Source organism: Helianthus annuus, chromosome 17 (genome assembly GCF_002127325.2).
Source record: "Helianthus annuus cultivar XRQ/B chromosome 17, HanXRQr2.0-SUNRISE, whole genome shotgun sequence".
Classification (NCBI taxonomy): domain Eukaryota; kingdom Viridiplantae; phylum Streptophyta; class Magnoliopsida; order Asterales; family Asteraceae; genus Helianthus; species Helianthus annuus.
Window position 1 is genome coordinate 128,586,443 of NC_035449.2, and position 22,852 is coordinate 128,609,294.

The window sequence follows — 22,852 nt, forward strand, 5'->3', positions numbered from 1 at the left end:
AATAGCAAGAACTTTGTATGATATGGAAAAAATAGTGAGAATCTACCAAAGCAAGCCCACTGAAAGAACTTTATGGATCCGCCATTGAACGAAGAGATCAGAATCAGGACCCTCTGGTAAGGCATCCTCGCTCGAGTACGTGTGAGTAGTTCTCTTCGGCATATCGTCCAACAGATCTATCAGTGGATGGTGGCAGTGGATGAGGTTGAAGATGATGGTGGAGGTGGATGGTTGCAGGGGTGTTGGGATGTCGCAGCCCCCGACCTCTACCCCGGGAGCGGAAGCCGCGAACCAGTCAAGTGGTATCGGTGTTTATTTATTTGGCAGCGGAATTTAAACATCAGGACCGTAGTTAGGAAATAGGTTCAGAGTTTCAAATGTAACATCCCATAATTTATAAAATAGAATGCCTTAACACTTAAAAGTGTTACATAATTAGTTATGATAATTGTATTAAAAATCTAAAGAAAGTTTATAAAATATGGAATGGGTTATAAGGGTCAATAAACCTAACTTGAGGGTTGTTTGTGTAACATTTAGTAACATATGGGATAAGAAATTAAAACCCAGAATGTTCTGGGTTGTGTTGGTCGCGACCAGAGAAGGGAGAAAGGGGGAAAAACCCTAGCTTGATCAATTAACAACAAAATCAGTACGATTATGGAGGATTCATGTTACAAATCGAATGCTAGTGTCTAAATACTCACTAATCCCAGTGTTTTGAGCATAAGGTAAGATGAAATCTCATATTTTCATGTATGTTGATGAACTAGGGTTTACACCAATTCGTGATTCAGTATGAAATTAAGTTGCATGTGAGTTAGAATCAACATTTAGAAGGTGTATTGTACTTGAAAAGGATTTACTAAAGACTTTGGGAAAAACCCACTTGTTATAGTATGATGATTAGTAAGTATTTGATTAGTTGAGTAAATTTTCAAGTGTAATTGTATGATAGATAGAATATTGGTGGATGATATTGTGTAGAATGAATAATTGAGCTAAAATTGGTTGAATATGTGAAATATGATGTATTCTAGGGGATTTATGCATAAACTATGTGTACATAAGGCTTGAGAAGTTGTACGCACATTAGGTGTTTGATGAAATGCTTCAATGATAATCTAAGTAGCCTTGAATAAATCGTGAGCGGATGGTTTTGTATGTTGAAAGTTAATGCATTGTTAATTGTTATATAAGTAGCATTGATAATTGATACTTGAAAGTATGGTTATGAATGTAAGGACTATGATCTAAATAAGAACGAATTCGTGTAGGATCGAAAGAAGAAGGAGCTAGTTCCGGATCACAAACAAAGGCACAAGATCGAGGTAAGTTCGTTACTTACATGTTTAGTTGTGAGTTTATTGATATTGTTTCTTTTGATAATTGATATTCAATTAAGGTAGATATCTCAAATGAGAATGTGAAAGTAGGAATCCGTATCGGTCCATAGTGATTGGGTCGGTTCGGGGTTCGGATGAGAAGGAATTAATGGAAGTTTTCTCCTTGATCCGTACTAAACGGGTTATTGGAAGCGAATGAGAAATAGTTGTGTTTATTTGACTAGAATGAATTGGTATGAAATAAGATCAATTGGTAATTTATCTTGTAAATCCGAGAATATGTATTGTGATAGGATGAAAACATTATGTGTACTACACTAATATATTTTGTTGGATGATTGTAGGTAAAGCACCCGTATGATTGTCATCGCGTCGCTCGGATACGAACACACCTTGATCACCCGTGATGCGCTTCCGCAACTTTTGTAATAACCTTATTAGTTAAAGGCTTTTGTTAAAGTTAGTAGTGTTGAAGTTTTAAGTTTTAACTAAATGTTTGTGAATATTTAAGTATCTTAAACTTGATGTTTTTGAATCGGTAGTTTAAATGTTAAGATCTTCCTTATGTTTTTGAAGGTGTCGTTATTCGAGTATTTGATAAATTATAAACAGGGAGATTGTTAAAAATGCGAACGGGTCATGCCCAAATTTTAAATTTTGGTGATTAAATTATGTGTCGTTTTTGTAACTTACAAGCATGAAATTTGAGGGTGTTTCAAGTTGGTATCAGAGCCTAGGTTTGAGGGATTCGAACACAATGTAGTGCCCGAACTCAAACCGAAAGCTCACAAGAATGGGTGTGTTCGCTCCGAGACGCAAATAGAGGTAAAAACTTTTAAGAAAGCTTTATAGTAATTAATGTTACAGGTTATAAAGTGTTAGAAAGAGTTTTGAATACAGTAATAGTAATAAATGGTGCATTGGAATATCTAGGGGTTAGTAGAATTGAAACCGTGCACGAAAACGGTTCGGAATGGTCAAAAATATGAAGTTTGGGGTGAATTTCGCTGGGCACTACCGTAGCTTACGGTGGCCACCGTAAGCTACGGTGGTACTGGGCAAAAATAGGGCTGCCGTAAGACAGGAGCGAAGGACCGTAAAGCATAAATCAGCACCGTAAGCTACGGTGGTCACCGTAGCTTACGGTGACTATCAGATTGCTGAATTTTTCTTATGTTGTTGGTTTGTTAGCGGGGTTTGATTTAATTAGTTCCCAAGGCCCCGTAATCCTTTGTTAAGGTCCTTTTGTATCAAGAAGGTTGAAAGAAATTGTTTAATAAGAAAGAAAGTATGACTTGATGTAAAAATGGTTTAACAACTCGACATTATCATCGAAGATGATAACGTTTGAAGTATGAATTACAGATAGAATGAAGTATATGATAGAATGAGTATGTATGTGTTAGAGGGATGTATAAAAAGGGAATTTTAATATATATAGAATGAATGTTTTATGTAGATGACGGACACAAGTAATGTAGATGATGCTGAAATAGCCCGTCAAGAGGCATTCAATAATAAGATGATAGAGGCGGCAGAAAAAGTGATGAATGCCAACCTTCCCAAGTTAGCTCAAGAAGTCGAGAGCCGAGTCTTGGGGGTTGTTGATGAGATGATGACTAGCAAGATTGAGGAGTTAAAAGAAATGCTTGAAGGGTCCAGGACTAAAAGTAAGGAACGAAGGTGTACATATAAGGATTTTATGGCATGTAATCCCTTTTCATACAATGGGGAGGTGGATCCGGTAAAGTGTCAAAGATGGATAGCAAACATTGAAGCCGTATTTGTACGTAGTCGATGTGAGAAAGAAGATCAAGTAATGTTTGCTACGGGTCAGCTTCAGCAACAAGCCAAAGATTGGTGGGATACCCAAAGTAAAGAGATAGGGGAAGTGAGACTCCAAACCTTAACATGGCAAGAATTCAAAGAGTTGTTCCTAAAATATCATTGCCCGCAATCGGCAATTGATAGAATACAAGATGAGTTCTTGCACCTTCGCCAACAGAATGAGTCCATTGATGAAATTACCAACATATTCTTCGATAAGTTAAAGTTCTGTGATGATTTCGTCAAGTCAGAAAGGATGAAGATAAACCGGTATTATGGAATGTTGAAGGCCGAATATAGGGAGTTCATTACCCCTTCGAAGTGTGAGACTTTAAGCGAACTTATCAATTTAGCCCGGGATAGAGAGATAGAACTGAAGCGACAAGTGGAAAGAGGAGAGAAAAGAGTTGCTGAAAAGCCGTCAACTACGAATCCATCCAAGAAGCCTAAGCAGCACGACACTAGAACTAAAAGAGGATCTAAAGGTAGTATTCCCCCATGCAAAACTTGTGGAAAGCTTCACACTGGAGAATGTTTAATGGGAAAGAAGGGGTGTTACAACTGTGGTCAGGAGGGACATCCTTATTTTAAGTGCCCTAGTCCTGTGAGGACGTGTTTCAATTGCTTCACTCCCGGTCATGTAAAAGCTGAGTGTCCAAAGCTTAAACAACAAGGGCAGAAAGATGAAAAGAAGAATGAAAATCAGAAGGCTCGGGGAAGAATGTTTCAGATTACTACCGAGGAAGCCAAGGTTTCACCGAATGTCGTGTCAGGTATTTTCTTAATCAACCAAATACTCGTGAATGTGTTATTCGATTCTGGTGCTAGCAAGTCTTTCGTGTCAGACGAACTTATGTGTTATCCTTCCTTTAGAAGGGAACGAATGCCTGTACCCTTAGAAGTAGAAGTAGCGGATAGTAAAAGTTATTTGTTATGTGAAGTTTGTAAGAATTGTAAGATAACCATAGAAAACGAAGAATTTGAAATAGATCTCATTCCTATGACTTTGGGGGAATTTAAAGTAGTTGTAGGGATGGATTGGTTAGCCCGTTATCACGCGGAAATTCGATGCGAGGCGAAAGTCATTCATGTATTCTCACCTAGTGGGACTCGAATAAGTATTCGTAGAGAAAGAAAGATAGAGACAAAACTATGCACGATTGTCGAAATGGTTAAGCACGCAAGAAATGAGGGTAAGGCCTACTTGGCTTATGTGGTGGATACAAGACAGAAGGTACCCGAAATTGGAGGAGTAGAAGTAGTGAACGAGTATGCGGATGTGTTTCCGGACGAATTACCGGGGTTACCACCTGAACGAGAGGTGGAATTCCGAATCGAATTAAACCCGGGTGCCAAGCCCGTGGCTAAAGCTCCCTATAGGTTAGCTCCCACTGAGATGCGAGAGCTAATGACACAGATACAGGAATTACTCGATAAGGGTTTCGTACGCCCGAGTGTGTCGCCTTGGGGAGCCCCGGTACTCTTTGTGAAAAAGAAAGACGGCACGATGCGCATGTGTATAGATTATCCAGATTTGAACAAGTTGACCGTGAAGAATAAATACCCTTTACCTCGAATAGATGATCTTTTTGACCAACTTCAAGAGCAAGTTGGTTTTCAAAAATCGATTTGCGTTCGGGGTATCATCAACTTCGGGTACGAGAAGAAGATGTTGCGAAAACTGCGTTCAGGACCCGATATGGGCATTACGAGTTTTTAGTAATGCCATTCGGGCTGACTAACGCCCCGGCCGCTTTCATGGATCTGATGAATAGAGTATGTCGGCCCATGTTAGATAAGTCTGTTATAGTGTTTATAGATGATATCCTTGTGTACTCTCGTAGTAGAGCCGGACATGCAAATCATTTGCGTGAAGTGTTAGAGATTCTTCGGAAAGAGAAGTTATATGCTAAGTTTTCCAAATGTGCCTTCTGGCTTAGAGAGGTGCAATTTCTTGGCCACGTCATTAATAAGGATGGTGTCTTGGTAGACCCAACTAAAGTAGAGGCTGTTGTGAACTGGGTTCCTCCTAAGAACCCGAGTGAAGTGAGAAGTTTTCTGGGTTTGGCTGGGTATTACCGAAGGTTTATACAGGATTTTTCCAAAGTATCGTTACCTTTAACCAAACTAACCAAGAAGAATGAGAAATTTGTGTGGGGAGTTGAGCAAGAAAAGGCATTCCAAACTTTGAAGAGTAAGCTGTCTGACGCCCCAATTCTAACCTTACCCGAGGGTTCAGAAGACTTGGTAGTATACACTGATGCTTCACATCAGGGCTTGGGGGCTGTTTTAATGCAACGGGGTAAAGTGATAGCATATGCTTCAAGGCAGCTTAAACCACATGAAAGTAACTACCCAACACACGATTTAGAGTTGGCTGCAGTAGTATTCGCGCTGAAACTGTGGCGACATTATTTGTACGGAACTAAATGTACCATATATTCGGATCACAAAAGTCTCAAGTATTTCTTCGAACAAAAAGACTTGAATATGAGACAACGAAGGTGGTTAGAATTAATTAAGGATTATGATTGTGAAATCCTTTATCATCCGGGAAAGGCCAATGTTGTGGCAGATGCGTTAAGCCGGAAAGAATACCCATCACCCATACAAGTTAAGTCAATGAAATTGACTGTCACCCCTAAACTTTTGGAGTTGATCAAAGAGGCCCAAATAAAATCCTTAAATAGTGATCCGAAGAAGGAAAGAATGAAAGGCCTAATTGGGGAATTAAAAATGAATGCCGATGGCATCATGACCAGGTATGACCGAATCTGGGTACCTTGGTTATCCGAGGTGAAATCATTATTGCTAGAAGAGGCTCACAAATCTCGTTATACAGTACACCTTGGAGCTACAAAAATGTATCAAGATTTAAAGAAAGGGTATTGGTGGCCTGGAATGAAACGCGACATTGTTAAGTACGTGGCTAAGTGCTTGATATGTTCCCAAGTGAAGGCGGAGCACCAAAAACCATATGGTAAATTGCAATCTTTAGAGATACCGGTTTGGAAGTGGGAAGACATAACCATGGATCTTGTTACAAAGCTTCCCAGAACGAAACGAGGTCACGACGCTATTTGGGTTATAGTCGATCGACTTACAAAGAGTGCTCACTTTTTACCCATACGAGAATCTATTTCATCCGAAAAATTGGCAGAAATTTATATGAATGAAATAATTGCTCGTCACGGAGTACCCGTGTCTATTGTGTCGGATCGTGACACAAGATTCACGTCTCGTTTTTGGCGAAAATTTCACGAAGATGTGGGCACAAACTTGCGACTAAGTACTGCATACCATCCGCAGACGGATGGACAGTCGGAAAGAACTATATAAACGTTGCTAGATATGTTGCGGGCTTGTGTCATAGACCTTGGGGGTAATTGGGACAACCATTTACCGTTGGTGGAGTTCGCGTACAACAACAGTTATCAAAGTAATATCAAAATGGCGCCATATGAAATGTTGTACGGTAGAAAGTGTAGAACCCCTGTATGTTGGGGAGAGATTGGACAACGAGAACTTGCTCCTAAGGATGTTGTGGCAATAACGAATGAAAAGATTGATCAAGTACGGTCTCGTTTGAAGGCAGCACAAGACAGACAAAAATCTTATGCAGATAAAAGAAGGCGCCCTATTGAGTTTCAAGAAGGGGATCGAGTGTTCTTGAAGGTCTCGCCGTGGAAGGGTATAATACGTTTTCGTAAACGGGGAAAATTGGGTCCTCGGTACATTGGACCGTTCAAAATAATAGCCCGTATTGGTAAAGTGGCATACCGGTTAGAATTACCCCCGGCTCTAAATGGGATCCATAACACGTTTCACGTGTCTCAACTAAGAAGATGCCTCGCGGACGATACAGCGCATGTGTCACTTGATGACATTGAATTGGATGATAAAATGAATTATGTTGAAAAGCCGGTGGCTATCAAGGATTCCAAAATGACGTACCTACGAAACAAAGCCATACGACAAGTTTTAGTGCAATGGCAGCATCGGAAAGGATCGGATCTAACCTGGGAATCTGAAGATGAAATGCGAAAACACTACCCGTCTCTTTTTGGTACGTATTAAGGTTTCGGGGACGAAACCTCTTTTAAGGGGGGGGGGGTAGATTTGTAACATCCCATAATTTATAAAATAGAATGCCTTAACACTTAAAAGTATTACATAATTAGTTATGATAATTGTATTAAAAATCTAAAGAAAGTTTATAAAATATGGAATGGGTTATAAGGGTCAATAAACCTAACTTGAGGGTTGTTTGTGTAACATTTAGTAACATATGGGATAAGAAATTAAAACCCAGAATGTTCTGGGTTGTGTTGGTCGCGACCAGAGAAGGGAGAAAGGGGGAAAAACCCTAGCTTGATCAATTAACAACAAAATCAGTACGATTATGGAGGATTCATTTTACAAATCGAATGCTAGTGTCTAAATACTCACTAATCCCAGTGTTTTGAGCATAAGGTAAGATGAAATCTCATATTTTCATGTATGTTGATGAACTAGGGTTTACACCAATTCGTGATTCAGTATGAAATTAAGTTGCATGTGAGTTAGAATCAACATTTAGAAGGTGTATTGTACTTGAAAAGAATTTACTAAAGACTTTGGGAAAAACCCACTTGTTATAGTATGATGATTAGTAAGTATTTGATTAGTTGAGTAAATTTTCAAGTGTAATTGTATGATAGATAGAATATTGGTGGATGATATTGTGTAGAATGAATAATTGAGCTAAAATTGGTTGAATATGTGAAATATGATGTATTCTAGGGGATTTATGCATAAACTATGTGTACATAAGGCTTGAGAAGTTGTACGCACATTAGGTGTTTGATGAAATGCTTCAATGATAATCTAAGTAGCCTTGAATAAATCGTGAGCGAATGGTTTTGTATGTTGAAAGTTAATGCATTGTTAATTGTTATATAAGTAGCATTGATAATTGATACTTGAAAGTATGGTTATGAATGTAAGGACTATGATCTAAATAAGAACGAATTCGTGTAGGATCGAAAGAAGAAGGAGCTAGTTCCGGATCACAAACAAAGGCACAAGATCGAGGTAAGTTCGTTACTTACATGTTTAGTTGTGAGTTTATTGATATTGTTTCTTTTGATAATTGATATTCAATTAAGGTAGATATCTCAAATGAGAATGTGAAAGTAGGAATCCGTATCGGTCCATAGTGATTGGGTCGGTTCGGGGTTCGGATGAGAAGGAATTAATGGAAGTTTTCTCCTTGATCCGTACTAAACGGGTTATTGGAAGCGAATGAGAAATAGTTGTGTTTATTTGACTAGAATGAATTGGTATGAAATAAGATCAATTGGTAATTTATCTTGTAAATCCGAGAATATGTATTGTGATAGGATGAAAACATTATGTGTACTACACTAATATATTTTGTTGGATGATTGTAGGTAAAGCACCCGTATGATTGTCATCGCGTCGCTCGGATACGAACACACCTTGATCACCCGTGATGCGCTTCCGCAACTTTTGTAATAACCTTATTAGTTAAAGGCTTTTGTTAAAGTTAGTAGTGTTGAAGTTTTAAGTTTTAACTAAATGTTTGTGAATATTTAAGTATCTTAAACTTGATGTTTTTGAATCGGTAGTTTAAATGTTAAGATCTTCCTTATGTTTTTGAAGGTGTCGTTATTCGAGTATTTGATAAATTATAAACAGGGAGATTGTTAAAAATGCGAACGGGTCATGCCCAAATTTTAAATTTTGGTGATTAAATTATGTGTCGTTTTTGTAACTTACAAGCATGAAATTTGAGGGTGTTTCATCAAAACACCAAACTTTTATAATAAATAAATGGGATAAAACCCAAGTTTCATTCACAATACATTTATAGGGATAAACCCTAATTATTGAAAATTAAAATCTCCTTTTATTTAGGTTACTTTTATAGCCACTTCTTTAAACTTTCAGTGCTCCATAGCTGGCTTCTTATAGCTTCACATTAAGTTACCTGAAACGCGTTTTAAAAAGATTTATTCAGCAAGAAATACTGGCGAGTGCATCCCAGTTTAATCAAAACAAGCTTTTATAACTTTATAGTATTGAGAGCGATTACAATGTTTATATCTACCAATATACTCATTCAGTATTTGTCATGTTCACAGTTCCATGATTGTGGTCATGTTACTCATTGGCTAACTCGTCGTCCAATAGTAACGGATTTCAAGTAAAATATACAAAACCCCACATACCAGCAACAATTGTAGAATACATAGACTCAATCACTATAAGTATAATTGAAAACATTTGAGGTTTGTAAAAACAGTTTGGTAGAAAAAGAGAATGACTCACATTGTTGACTTAGGTAATACTATAGCTTCCTGTTGGTGTTCCTGATTATTATCTATTAAAAATAAACAATGCACACGTGTTAGTAAGATAACCCAAATCACATTAGCCATACAATACGAGACAGAACTCCAACGAACCGAGTCAGGGAGAGCCTTGACATGCGTTACAGAGCTCTAGATCAATCGGGTAGGGTAACGAGTTAGTGATCGGGAGTTAAAATACGTACAACGAGGCAGAGCTTCGTGTTTTAGGGGTATTATACCCGATAATTTTCGTCTATAATAGAGGCAAAGAGAATAAGATTTTGAAGGAGTTGAGAATCTCCGGGTGAATTGGGTTGCGGCCGTTACTCGGTCGCGTCCCACGACTCTCCGGGTGAATTGGGTTGCGGCCCGCGAGCAACCAGATATATTTGTTTTATTTGATTTTTACAAAAACTAAGGTTAATCGGGTCCTTTTTTCGCATACGAGGTGTATTTAAGAGTGTTTAAGGGTGTTTTTAAGGGTTGTTATATGGGATGAAGGAGAGGTGGGTGGTAATTTAGGTGGGGCCCACATTTATTTTTTAATCTTTGATGTTATGTTTTATTTGTTAATTTTAATAGCAAGGGCATTATAGTCATTTCACGCCAACTTAACTGAGAAAACTAACCCTCATCCGCGCTAGGGACTATCCAGGAACGAAATTGCAAAAGTTGGGGACTATAGTTGTAATTTTAGAAAGTTAGGGACTAAAGGTGAAAAAAGAGCAAATCACAGGTAATATCCGAGCATTTAACTTTTTATATAAAATTGAAGTGTAAGATGGAGGTTTGAATTGGTTTAACGATGAAAGAAAAATACAAGCTTTTTGATAAAAGTTGAAATGATATGGCTTGTTGAGGTTACAGGTTTCGATTTTGACCTCTCCTAACATTAGAGATCCCATATAATATAAAAAGTTATTGGATTTTATCATCCCCAAACTATTGGTATTGGCCGCTGTTACCTCTAACTATCACTTTGACGTTCGTCACCCCAACTTAACACTTAGTGTGTTCTGTCACCATATCGTTAACTGATCACTCACTTTAGATCCCGTTACTATACTTTTGGGGTGTAATAGGAATCTTAGGACACCCCAAATGTATAGTAATATGATCAAAAGTTAGTGATCAATTAACGGCGTGGTGACAGAACACACTAAGGGTATGTTTGGCATGGAGCTTTTAGGAGCTTCTAGCTTTAACCTTTTAAGAAAAACTCCTACTCAATAAAAGGTCTTGTTTAGTTGAAGGAGCTTTAAACTTTTAGGTTATGAGCTTCAAACTTTTGGTTGAACGCTACTACTAGTAGCGTTTAGAAGGAGCTACAAGCTTTTAAGGAAAAATGACTATTTTAACCACTAAAAATAAGGAATTTTTTAAGGCACCAACTTTCTAAATTTTTAGGTATGTCCATTTTGGTCATTTTATATATTTTATTAAAAGCTACAGCTACTCTACCAAACACCAAATATATCTAAAAAGCTACAGCTACTAGCTAGCAGCTTCCAGCCAACAGCTACCAGCTTCCAGCTTACAGCTACTAGCCACCAGCTACTTTTGCCAAACATACCCTAAGTGTTAAGTGGGGGGTGGTGGGCGTCAAAGTGATACTTGGGGATGACAGTGGCCAATAGCCAATAGCCAATAGTTAGGGGTGATAAAATTCAATAACCCTAATATAAACAACCACGTCAACCGGAGGACCTAATAGGATAAAAACCATAAACTCCAAGGGCTAATACATAAATATCTTCGACTATATAAACTCTTTGCAAATCTTTCCATTTGCACACCAAATCAACCCAAACCAAAACACTACAGCATTCTCTCTCTCACACACTCCACAAATAAAATGGTGGCGTCATCGTCAAGCAACTCACGGACCCTCTCCCTGAAAGTTCTGTTAATCTCCGCCGGAGTCGCATCAATAGCCTTAACAGCGGTCCCATTAATATTCAACTTCGCCGTGAATGATCTCCCCTCGATTTGGTCCGTCATCGACTCCTGGATGAAGCCTCCATATCTATACGCAATCGTCAACGGAATCATAATAACTATAATCGCCTCCACTCACTTCCAACCTAATCACCGGCACGAGCATGACGACTATAATCAGTCTAATTACGCTCCTCCACCGTCAGAATTAACTAAGGCTGCAACTAATTTGAGTTTTGGTGTAATGGAGCCTCCACCTGTTGGTTATGATGATATTATTAAGCCGCGTGTGACGGTGGCGTATGAGAGTAAATGCACCGATTTGGAGGTTGAGACGGTGGCGGTTGAAATTGAAGATGAGTTTATTACAACGAAATCCGTCTGGCAACCTTCGGTTCAAGTTCCACCGGAGGTTAATCTTCCGGTGGAACAGAAACGGCTTGTTACGTCTAGATTTGCTCATAATCGGAAACCGGCGAAAAATGTTCCGGAAGGTAAATTTTGTAATAATGTTTTTTTACGTATGTTTTCAGTTGCTTTATGTTTTGACGTAAAATTTTGTTTATAAAGAAGTCGGATTAAATATAATACGTGTTCATTAAAAATATTAATTCAATTTATTGTACGTTTTTACGGTGTCGCAACGTGCTACGAGTAATACTATTACTAGTTTTGTAATAAAGTGTTACATAAAATATCATTAGAACACATTTTTTAAACAATTTATATTGGAACGTATAATATTATCAGTGTTTATTATGTTACATAAAATATCGTTACAACACATTTTCCAATTTTTGTATAACTTTCTGTTATAATTTAAAATAGTATCAGTATTTATTAGTATAATATTATCAGTGTTTATTATGTTACGTAAAATATCGTTACAACACATTTTCCAATTTTTGTATAACTTTATGTTATAATTTAAAATAGTATCAGTATTTATTAGTCTACGAGTGAAGGGTTTTCTTTCATATCTATGTTTTTTTTAACTTTACATGTTATCAGAGCCATTAATGAATCTAAATTCTTAATTGTAACATTTTTAGGTGCGAGAGCACTAAGAGTGCTAAAAGCGAAGAAGCACGAGACGCTGGATAGCACATGGAAGATGATAACTGACGGTCGTCGCATTCCGACGACGACGACAAAGCAATTCAGGAAGTCGGACACCTTCGTGAAGCTACACCACAACCATCCATCTGACGAGTCAAAGACAAACACAAAGATGGTGAGGAAATCAGAGACATTCAAGGACCAGAATCACCATCAGCAATCCGGAGAGAAGTTGAAGAAATACTTGTCACCAAGTCATGAAGAGTTGAACCGGCGAATTGAAGCGTTCATAAAGAAATTTAATGAAGATATGAGGTTGCAGAGACAAGAGTCTCTTAAGCACTATATGGAGATGATTAACGGTGGGGGCGCTAATAAAACATGATTTTTCATGTTTAAGAAAAAGGTTTAGATATTTATTAAATAGTTGTTTTTTGCCCCATAAATATCATGGGTTTTTAAGTGATAGGGCATACTTTTAAAAATAATTATATATAGGATGAAATGTTTTATATTTTTTAATATAATTTTACTTTTCTGTTTATTTATTATTATAAATTGGGTGGTGTGGTGTACTTATAAATGCAATATATAATGGTATAAATGCAATGATATAATGGTATAATTGATGGATTTTTTTTTGTACAGGTGTGCTTATAAAGTCATATTTTGTTTCTTTTAGTTCAAATGATTGTTGTTATTTCGAATAATTGAAAGATAGATAATTATACCAAACTAAATGAAGTTATATATAGTTAGCTAACTATTTATTCTATAAAAAGATTTATAATTGTTAACATAATGCAGTGGTCGGTCAAGTTATGTAACGTAATATCTATGTGTTGGGTTTCTTCACGACCTTATGTCTAATGTTTGGGATTAAGATGCAGGTTTCTTCTTGACAATACTGTTAGGTTTTTATTATTTATATAATTGTGTTTTTCATGTTCACAGTTATTTTAGGTCGTCTTCAACCCTGCCAATGAATAGGCACCAGTTCCCATATGGCCACGCCTCTCACAAGGAGGGAATGGTGAGTACGTGGGCACGTACGTCCAGAGGCGGACCCATCTTATGGCGTGGGTGGGCGGCCCTATCCCTTGAAAAAAAAACTAGTGCTATTTTTCACGAAAAATCCCGACCGCACCCTTTGGAAATTTCCGTCCGCACCCCTTAGGAAAAAATGTTAGGAATTTATATAAAAAAAATTGTGAACACAGATTGAAACCCGACCAAATTATGTAAATAAGTTAGCCCTTTAATTAAACTTGTATTCATTCTTCTAACCAAATATCAAGCCCAATAAGTTAATATCAATTCAAGCTCAACCCAAATACTATTTTAGTTAAACAAAATCAGTCTACAAGACATGCCACTGTGCGACTCCCGCCCTCCCTCTGCCTCACTGCCAGCGACTTCGACACCAGCCCCATTCGACGAACGCAAAATTCCGGCCACCAACAGCTTGTAATCGCAAAATTCCGGCCCCATTAGACAGGTACATGTTTTGTTTTATTTGTTATTTTGATGTTTATGTGATTTAGTTCAATACTCAAGGGATAATAGGATGGATTAAAAATGTTTAAACTTTTATTTGTTTTGAGATGTTTTTGAGTTGTTCTAGTCTTTATAGGATGAGTTTGTTGTCTCTTAATCTCTTATTGATTATATGATTCTAATATATGGTTTGAAAAGTTGAAATTCAAAACTTGTTGATGTGAATAATCTTGAAAATTAAGGAATATTGATGGTTTTATAAATTTTAGTTTGTAACAACGTTTGACGTGTTTTTAATGATTATATAAATTTTAGTTTGATGTTCTTTTATTTTACATGACCCGACCCAACCCGAATTTTATTATATATCTAGGCACCTAAAATTTTTAAAAATATTCCACACCCTTGTAAAATATTTTGAGTTCGACACTGTGCACGTCACTTGGATACAAGCATCTTATCGAATGGATAGGTGGATCCAAAATTATAAAATATATACAAATTTTTTTTGTTTGTTTTATATTTATGTGAAGTGTATTAATGGTTTACATTTAACTTTAAATCAAGTTAAATGTAATAGTTGTGTAAACAAAAACATGTAATTTTTAGTAAAAAAACCATTAAGTTATATAAATTTAATAAGGGGTAACTTTGTAGAATAGTAACCAAGTTTTAAAAGTGTTCTAGCGAGGCACTCAAGTTTTAAAAGTGTTCAAATCAGGTCACTCAACGTTCATTTTTCATTATAATTAAGGGATTTTTTTTCATCCATTTCATATGTAATCGTGGTGATGTGGATTTTTGTTTTTTTTTTTCCTTTTATTTGATGCTAATGTCGAGTGATAACGTGGATTGTAACTTGTTTTTTTTATTTTTAATTTAATTAAAGTGTTTTTGTTTTTATAAATATAATTTCATATATTAAAATAATCCGAGTCCAACATCTTATGCTCCATTTTTTTTGTTGACACATGGAAAAAATGACATGACTCGATTTGAATGTTAAGTTATCTAATTGGCACAAAAACAATACGAGTGACCTAATTAGAACACTTTTAAAACTTGGTTACTATTCCATTACATTTTCCCATAATATATAATAGTAAAATACTGTAATATTAAAATAATAAAAAATGAAAAAAAAACTATATATTACTATAAATTTAAAATTACTATTCATGGTTGCTCATCAAATATATATATATATATATATAGGGTAGGGATATGGTAAAAAGTGTCTAAAATGTAAGAAGGGTAAAAGTGTTTTAAACCATTGGATATTTGATCTAATGGTTGAGATCAATAGGGTATAAAAATATAAATTGTGTTTTAATTAGAGGGGCCTTATGTAAAATTGAAGGGCAATAGTGTCTTTTTCAATGTTTGAAATATGGTAACCATATCATAAACGACCAAAAACTCCTACATTCACTCCTTTTTCCTTAAATATAGGAATTAATGATTCACCTTAATTGTAGGAGGTCTTTGGTTACATATTTGTCATACATTATCATAAAGAGAACTGTAATCAGATTCATGGCGTGGTGTTTTAAAACAACTGGATAAAATTGACTATGATTCAAGTCATGGTGTTTTATCTGGAGACATTGTTCATGGCGTAGTGTTTTAAACATCTATGATTCAGGTCATGATGTTTTATCTGGAGACATTGTTCATGGCGTGGTGTTTTATCAATATAAAACATTCCCAGATTTTAAAACACCATGACTATGATTCATGTCATGGTGTTTTATCTGGAAACATTGTTCATGGTGTGGTGTTTAAACATCTATGATTCAAGTCATAGATAAAACACCACGCCATGAACAATGTCTCCAGATAAAATACCATGACTTGAATCATAGTCAATGTCTCCAGTTTTTTAAAACACCACGCCATGAACAATGTATGATTCAAGTCATAGATAAAACACCACGCCATGAACAATGTCTCCAGATAAAACACAATGACTTGAATCATAGTCAATGTCTCCAGTTTTTTTAAAACACCACGCCATGAACAATGTATGATTAAAAGATGTTGCGATTAAAAGATGATGAAGAATATAAAACAATCAGATGTATAATGTTTCCTAAAATTTCTCCTAATTCAAAATTCGATTCAAACCTTAAAAAACTCATCGGCAGTTTTTTTTTTTTGGCAGTTATTCTTGGAAATCAATTAAATGATAAAAATGTCAAATTACTAATATACCCTTTTGAATTAATTAGGATAAAGGACACTTGTCATTCCCAAATTATTTCTCACACTTCTCACAAAAGTCCCACTTTTTACAGGATCCTCTACCTATATATATATATATATATATATATATATATAATTACTATTCATTTATTTAAAATTACTATTTATGGTTGCTCATCAACTATATAATATAATATGATATGATATGATATGATATGATATGATATGATATGATATGATATGATATGATATGATATAATATGTGTTGAGTGCATTAATGGTATATATGATTTGCAAAAGTTGCATGTTTGGTTCTTATATTTTTAGAACTATAACAATGATGCCTAATGCTTAACATATGTGGTCTCTGACTTGGATGGATGTTAAGCTCTAGTTAATTGTTAATTTGGTGTGAAATGACTAAACTATCTCTTAAAAAATAAAAAACAATTAATATACTAATAGGCCCCACCTTTTTGTCCATGCTCATCTCTCTATATATTTCTCCAACCCTTCCTCTATCCCAACCACCATCACTACCAGCAGGCTTACCATCGACAAATCCAACCACAATTACCAGCTTCGACCTCTCCCAACCATTTACGAACAATAAACCTGAAAACCCAGACCTACTGTCGCCCCTTGCAATTTTCTTGTGACTATTACCATCACGATCACTATCATTGCCACCATAGCTCTTGCGCTTTTCCTGACTATAAGTGTCACCGCCTACATCGTAAAGAGGGGAGGAAGATTGGTTCCAATTTCACATAACTCCTTCCCTGCTTTAAGAAGTACTTAAAGGGTTAATAACTCCAAACTTTATGGTGGAAAAACGTTGATTTTGAGTCTTTTGACATCTTCTTTCTTTCCTAAGATAACCTGGTAGAGAAAACATTTGCAGAACTTCATACATGAAACATCATAATCTTTGGGTTCTATGGTCGTTTACGAGCCGAGCTGAACTGATCAGACCTTTACTCGTGCTCGGTTCACTTACAAAGCGATCCGAACCGACCCGAGCGTTTTTTGATCCGATCATTTTTCGAACGAACATCGAGCGAGTATCGGGCGTCGCAGAACAAACAAGGAAAGTGACGATGGGAGTGCTAGTTATTAGAATAAATTGCAGTTTTCGTCCTTGATGTTTTTTCCAATATAACACAGGTAAAAATTTAACAAATAACAAGGAATACAAAAACGCTCAAGTAGTTCTATCGAGATTAACAAAGCAGGAAGATAAATCATCGACCGATTGAAACATACCCTTGTTCTATTGGAAGTTTGAAATTGAATGAACCGATTGAAGCAAAACCTTGGCGAGTTGGCATCTTGGCAAGTGGCGATGGAGGAATCGAATAATGATGGCCAATGGAGGTTTTGATAGGGTCTTGTACTTCTGAATCGAATGGCGGGTTGAGACTTGAGTATTGATCAACGCTTCACATTTTAATATTTGAAATTTTGACTCAATTACTCAAATGGACATTTAAGTAGGGGTGTTCATCGAATCAAATAAAGAATTTTTGAATTAATCGAATCAAATTTTCCCAATTCTTTTTACCTGAATTCGTATTTAATTAGTATTTGAAACTCGAATTCGAATAAATTCGATTTAATTCAAATTCACTCTAAACAATAAATTATTTTACTTTCATTTTTTAAAAGTACTACACACTAATTTTATTCAACATAAAATATAATAATCTGCAAAATTAATTAAGTATCAATATGTTAAAACACCAAAAATTATAAGATAGGTTAGTTACTATACCGATTTAAGTTAGGTAAAAATTTAGAAATAAGTCGTATGTGCTATTTGTCATAGGTTTGGTAATGTTATAAAGAATAAACTTATCACTTATGGAGATTGTTCATACTTTGGCCAAATTTAGAAGTTATATGTGTGTGTATATACATATATTAAAAAATATATAAATTGAATTCGAATTGAAAATCATAGATTCGTATTCGATTCTAATTCGATTACTGGACTCGTATACGAATCAACTCGAATTCGAACTTTTTTAATCGAATTCGAATCGAGTTGAATTTCGAATTTTTCGAATCCGAATCGAATTCTGAACACCCCTACATTTAAGTATTGGACAATGGACTATTGGTATTGGATTTCAATTCTAGTTACTTAAATGAGCTCTATTTGGATCTTGGGCCAAATATTATTGATGTGGGTCTCTAGTCATTTCATTAAAAATGACACATGCGCGCGCGCACACACACACACACACACACATATATATATATACTACTTTAATAAGCATATAGGAAGGGAAAGAATGGTCATTTGCCATTGTACAAGCATTTCAAGCACATTATACAACCATTTTAAGCATAAAGGTGTTGAAAATTGTCTTCAACACGCTGTGAACTCGCATGGATCCTAACCGGATCACTTTGACCCGTTTTACCTCTTATGGATCCTATATAATGTTTCTTTCACTCGCTTTCTAAACCCTAATTCATTTCATCCAGCCGTTCCTCCTTCTTTCTCTCTCTCTGATGATTTTCAATTTAGGGTTTCTTGCCTCCTGTGGTATGAGCAAGATCTCACCAGATCCAACAATGGTGTGGTCTGTAAAAGTGGTCGAGGCAAGTTCCAACAACCCGAGGTAAGTCCGACAACCTCCTTTGATTTGTTTAGGTCGTGCCCTTTAGTTTTTGAATCAGATGTTTGTATCTGCTTTAAACTTGAGGCCGCGTGAGGTGATCTCAGGCGATATATCTGCTTCAGTTTTGTTAACCATCTACTCCCTTTCTCCAGGCGATTCTAGGGTTTCTTTATCGGTCGCTTCAAGATCCACGCTTCCTCAGTGATGAATCTCTCTAGATCCGCCACCAGATCGACTTGTTTGACCGCTCGGTACCTTTCTTTTTACCATATCTTTTTTTTTTTGTTATTTGAATCGGATCTGTGTAATATTAGAGATTACCTGGTGGTTGTGGGTGGAAGATGGTGGTGATGACACAGATCTACCGTTGTTTTTGGTTACGAATTAAAAAATTTCATTTTTTCTAAGAATATGTTTTACATAGATTCATTAAACGAGCTCAGATTGGCTCGATTGAAGCCCTAACACATACGATTTAGAATTTTCAATGATAAGTTCGGCTTTTTTGAATTAGGGTTTGTTTTGAATGTTAGCTTGTTTCAGTGACTTTGATGTTGATTTGTGGATGTCGGCTTTTGTTTGTTTAGAATGTTAGTTTGTTTGAAGTTTCTCTGTTTTACAGATTTCATTTGTACACCTTTTCTATGGGTTACATTGAAAGCTCTGTCACTATTATCAGAAACTTTCACATTACCATTAAGAAGGTGAAGGTGAAGGCTTGGTCTAGATTGTAAACCTTGTGTACATCTTTTTTTTCAATGTATTATTTTTGCCGTCTATAATATAGTAAAATGTTATCTTGATTTTGAGATAATAGTTATAAGATTTGATTCGTTTCTCTTTCTTATTGGCTTCAGGTTCATGGTGTACTGAAGGATCTGGTACACAAGTCAATTAATGAGACCTCGGTTAGTCTCGAGATCCTATTCTGTATATGGACTATTGTTTTTTCTGGTTCTATTGAACAGAGAACATGAATATAATTTCATTTTGAAATCATAAATCAATGGTTTGTCTGTCTCACTTGTATATCTAGGAGTTGAAGCAATACCCATCCCTGAGAGCGGAAGGTATGAATGCAGCTGCTGAGTCATTAGATAAGATGAGAAACGAGAGCAAGAGAGCTACTATACAGTTAGTTGATACGGAATGCAGTTACTTTACAGTTGAGTCATTAGATAAGATGACAACACTGTCGGATATCCATCTATATCAAGATGGTAACAGCAGTCTCTCACTTCAAGTCAATTTGGAGAAGAACAGTTCTTCTGCTGCATACGACTATTTTTGTGACAAGTTATCAGAAATAAGGCGCAATAATGTAAGTAAATCAGGGCTTTGATTGTTGTTTCGAGAATCTTTTATAAAGTTTCTTTGCAAGTTTACGTATATTGGTAACTAGGGGCCTGCAAGTTTGTTGAACTCCGAAGATCAAGAAAGAGTGGAAACGGTTGTTAAGTACATTGAGAACGGAGACCTTAGGATATGGTTTTAAGTGTCTATTTTATGGTTGTAACTTGTCTTAGCTGAAGTCATATTTGTTAACAGTTGATGAAGATTAGTGTCACGAATTTGGTTGCACGTGGAAATGCTTACTTGGCGAGCCAGCAGAGTTTAGCAACTAAGCTTCTTGAAAAGGCGTTTAAAGTTAGATTGGGCAGAGGATTATACGGGGAGTGTCTGGTATGTTATTCTATATTCTTAATGATGCAACGTGAAAGCATAAATATAAACGCATAAAGATTTTATTTTTCAGGGGGTTAGGATCGACGGGAATTCGAATTTAAGTGATATTATTGGCAAGGAACTCAACATGAAGAGTGAAGCAGCTAGTTTGAGGTACTTCCAACTGACAATACTTATCAAACTTAAATTTTTGTCCTGAATATGATTTTTTTTGGATAAAATCGGGTGGCGGATTCAAATGGTTAAACTGCACAAACCACAAGCACTCAAATAGGACTTTACTCTAATCTTTTAGTTTTTTTAATATATGCATCATCTTTTTTCTAATTTTACAGAAGGTATTTCTTGATTAAGTCGCAAAATTACTGAAGTGAGGCCCTAATTTTGTGATTTTTTTCCATTCGTTATCAGCAGCGGCAAACCACTTCTACCAGCCTCCTTTTCCGGCCACACATATATTTCGTTTACCAAACATGACCGTTTCGGAAGACGAAGACGAGCATTTGGCTCAATTAGTAAGTTTCAATGATTTTAGTTGTTCAATACAAGTACTTGATTAAGAAACCAAATACCAATTGGTCCACAGATTTCAATTTAAAAAAGTCAAAATAGATCATGTGAATGGGAAGAAGATAAGGGCGAAAAAAAAGGACACATGGATGGAAAGATGGTCAGAATATATGCAATAAAGAACAAATTTTGAATATGAAGACTCCAAAATAGGTCGTCATTAGTTTGACAAATGACTTCTTACCACAATAAATATATCTATGCTATATTTCATTTTGTTGTCACTGAATGGTGCAGCCTCAAGCAAAGGAGAAAGCCAAGAAAGAAAAGTTCAAAATAAGTGTTGCAAAGACGAGTTTCAAGGCGAACACAAAAGCATTGGCCGAGAATGAAGAGGAGGGTCTTGCCAAGGCCTCTTCCCTCAACTTCTTCTTTATTAGTTAATTAATTAATTAATTGATTAATAAGAATACTGTTGTGTTGGGTCACAATGGATATATTTTTTGTATATTTGTTCCAACTGCTCATCCGATGGCCATTTGGTAGTCAAATAGAGAATGTTGATGGGCTTTTGGTTTTGTATGATGCAGTTGTTATATAGGCCTGATACCGGTGAGATTCTTGGAGTACATATATTGGGGATGCATGCTGTTGATCTTATCCATGAAGCATCAAATGTCATTGCATTAGGAACTCATGTTCAGGCAGGAGGGGCTGAGGTGCTACGTGAAGTGGCGGAGAGTGGAAGCGAACACGCACAAGAGAATGCGAAACGTATGCTAACAGTGCTTCGTGAACGGGATGATGGTGAGGGTAGGGATTGGAGAGCTTTGTTGGAAGGAGGGGCGAGTCAAACTCGGTATGGACGAGGCTACTCAACTGCATTCTAATGGGTTAGTGCAATAGGATTTAGTATGATTATCTTAAAATGTGATTTTTGTTAGGGTGTAAGGAAATTGTAAATGATAATTTTTTTTTGTAATTTTATTGGTGATTGATCTGAGAATGGTGTACTTAAATAAGAGTGTAAATAAATATAACACAACTATATGGTTTTGATCATAAAGTCTGTTTGATCTTGTTTGATGTATTATAGTTTTGTAGTTTTTAGAAAATCTTGTTTGCAGAGGTGATAATATGACTGAGTGCAGTCAAAGAGGAAACGACGACAACAGGTTTATTGCATGTAAATCAAAATAGATTTAGGAGATAAATAAAAAGAAAGAAAATGGGATAGCCAAAAAAAAATCTGTTTGATAGTTTTATTCACCAAGTCGTGCAGCGAATAAAACTAAATATCTATGAAGGGAGGTTTCTCGAAACTTTGTTTTCTAAATTCAAGGTATGTTTCTCGACAAGTTGTTAGGAAGTCCAAACGCTTGAAAATTTGTGAAAAAAATATTTGTTCCAAGTTACAAAAATCTTAGCCAACAAGTTACGAACATGTATTATGTCATGGGCGTCTATGATATAGACAACCAAGGTAACATAACATAGCAATCGCATTTGCATCTACAAGTCATTATCTTGAACCACATCAACAAAATGGTTACTAGGTCACGTACCTTTACTTGTTACGTCAACAAGCAACCAAGATGAAGTGACATGCTATGTGAATAGTTTCATTCTTGAATCACTTTAAGGGGGACACGACATCCGATTTTATTTTAACACCTTATCTCCATAACTTGAACCTCCAAGTGATCAAATTAGTTGAAGTGGCTCAAAACTGAGCCGCCCCGTACATAGCCCTAAACTCACCAACCTAAGTGATATGCTTCTCGCTGCATCGCGCGAC

General features: G+C 36.1%; 1 protein-coding gene and 2 long non-coding RNA genes across 3 annotated transcripts; all 3 read left to right on the forward strand.

Annotated features, from left to right (window-relative positions):
• The first annotated feature begins 641 nt into the window (after window positions 1-641).
• Window positions 642-8,634, forward strand: LOC110920613. The gene is made up of 4 exons (XR_004887277.1): window positions 642-731; window positions 1,278-1,331; window positions 8,193-8,246; window positions 8,606-8,634. It is a non-coding gene; the product is annotated as an uncharacterized LOC110920613 (long non-coding RNA).
• Window positions 8,635-11,324: 2,690 nt separating this feature from the next.
• On the forward strand, window positions 11,325-13,069 carry LOC110925823. The gene is made up of 2 exons (XM_022169650.2): window positions 11,325-11,961; window positions 12,520-13,069. The coding sequence occupies exons 1-2, from the start codon at window positions 11,385-11,387 to the stop codon at window positions 12,909-12,911; spliced, it is 969 nt and encodes a 322-aa protein (XP_022025342.1). The 5' UTR covers window positions 11,325-11,384; the 3' UTR covers window positions 12,912-13,069.
• A 6,613-nt stretch (window positions 13,070-19,682) lies between these two features.
• Window positions 19,683-19,974, forward strand: LOC110923391. The gene is made up of 2 exons (XR_002584045.2): window positions 19,683-19,766; window positions 19,895-19,974. It is a non-coding gene; the product is annotated as an uncharacterized LOC110923391 (long non-coding RNA).
• The last annotated feature ends 2,878 nt before the right edge of the window (window positions 19,975-22,852 follow it).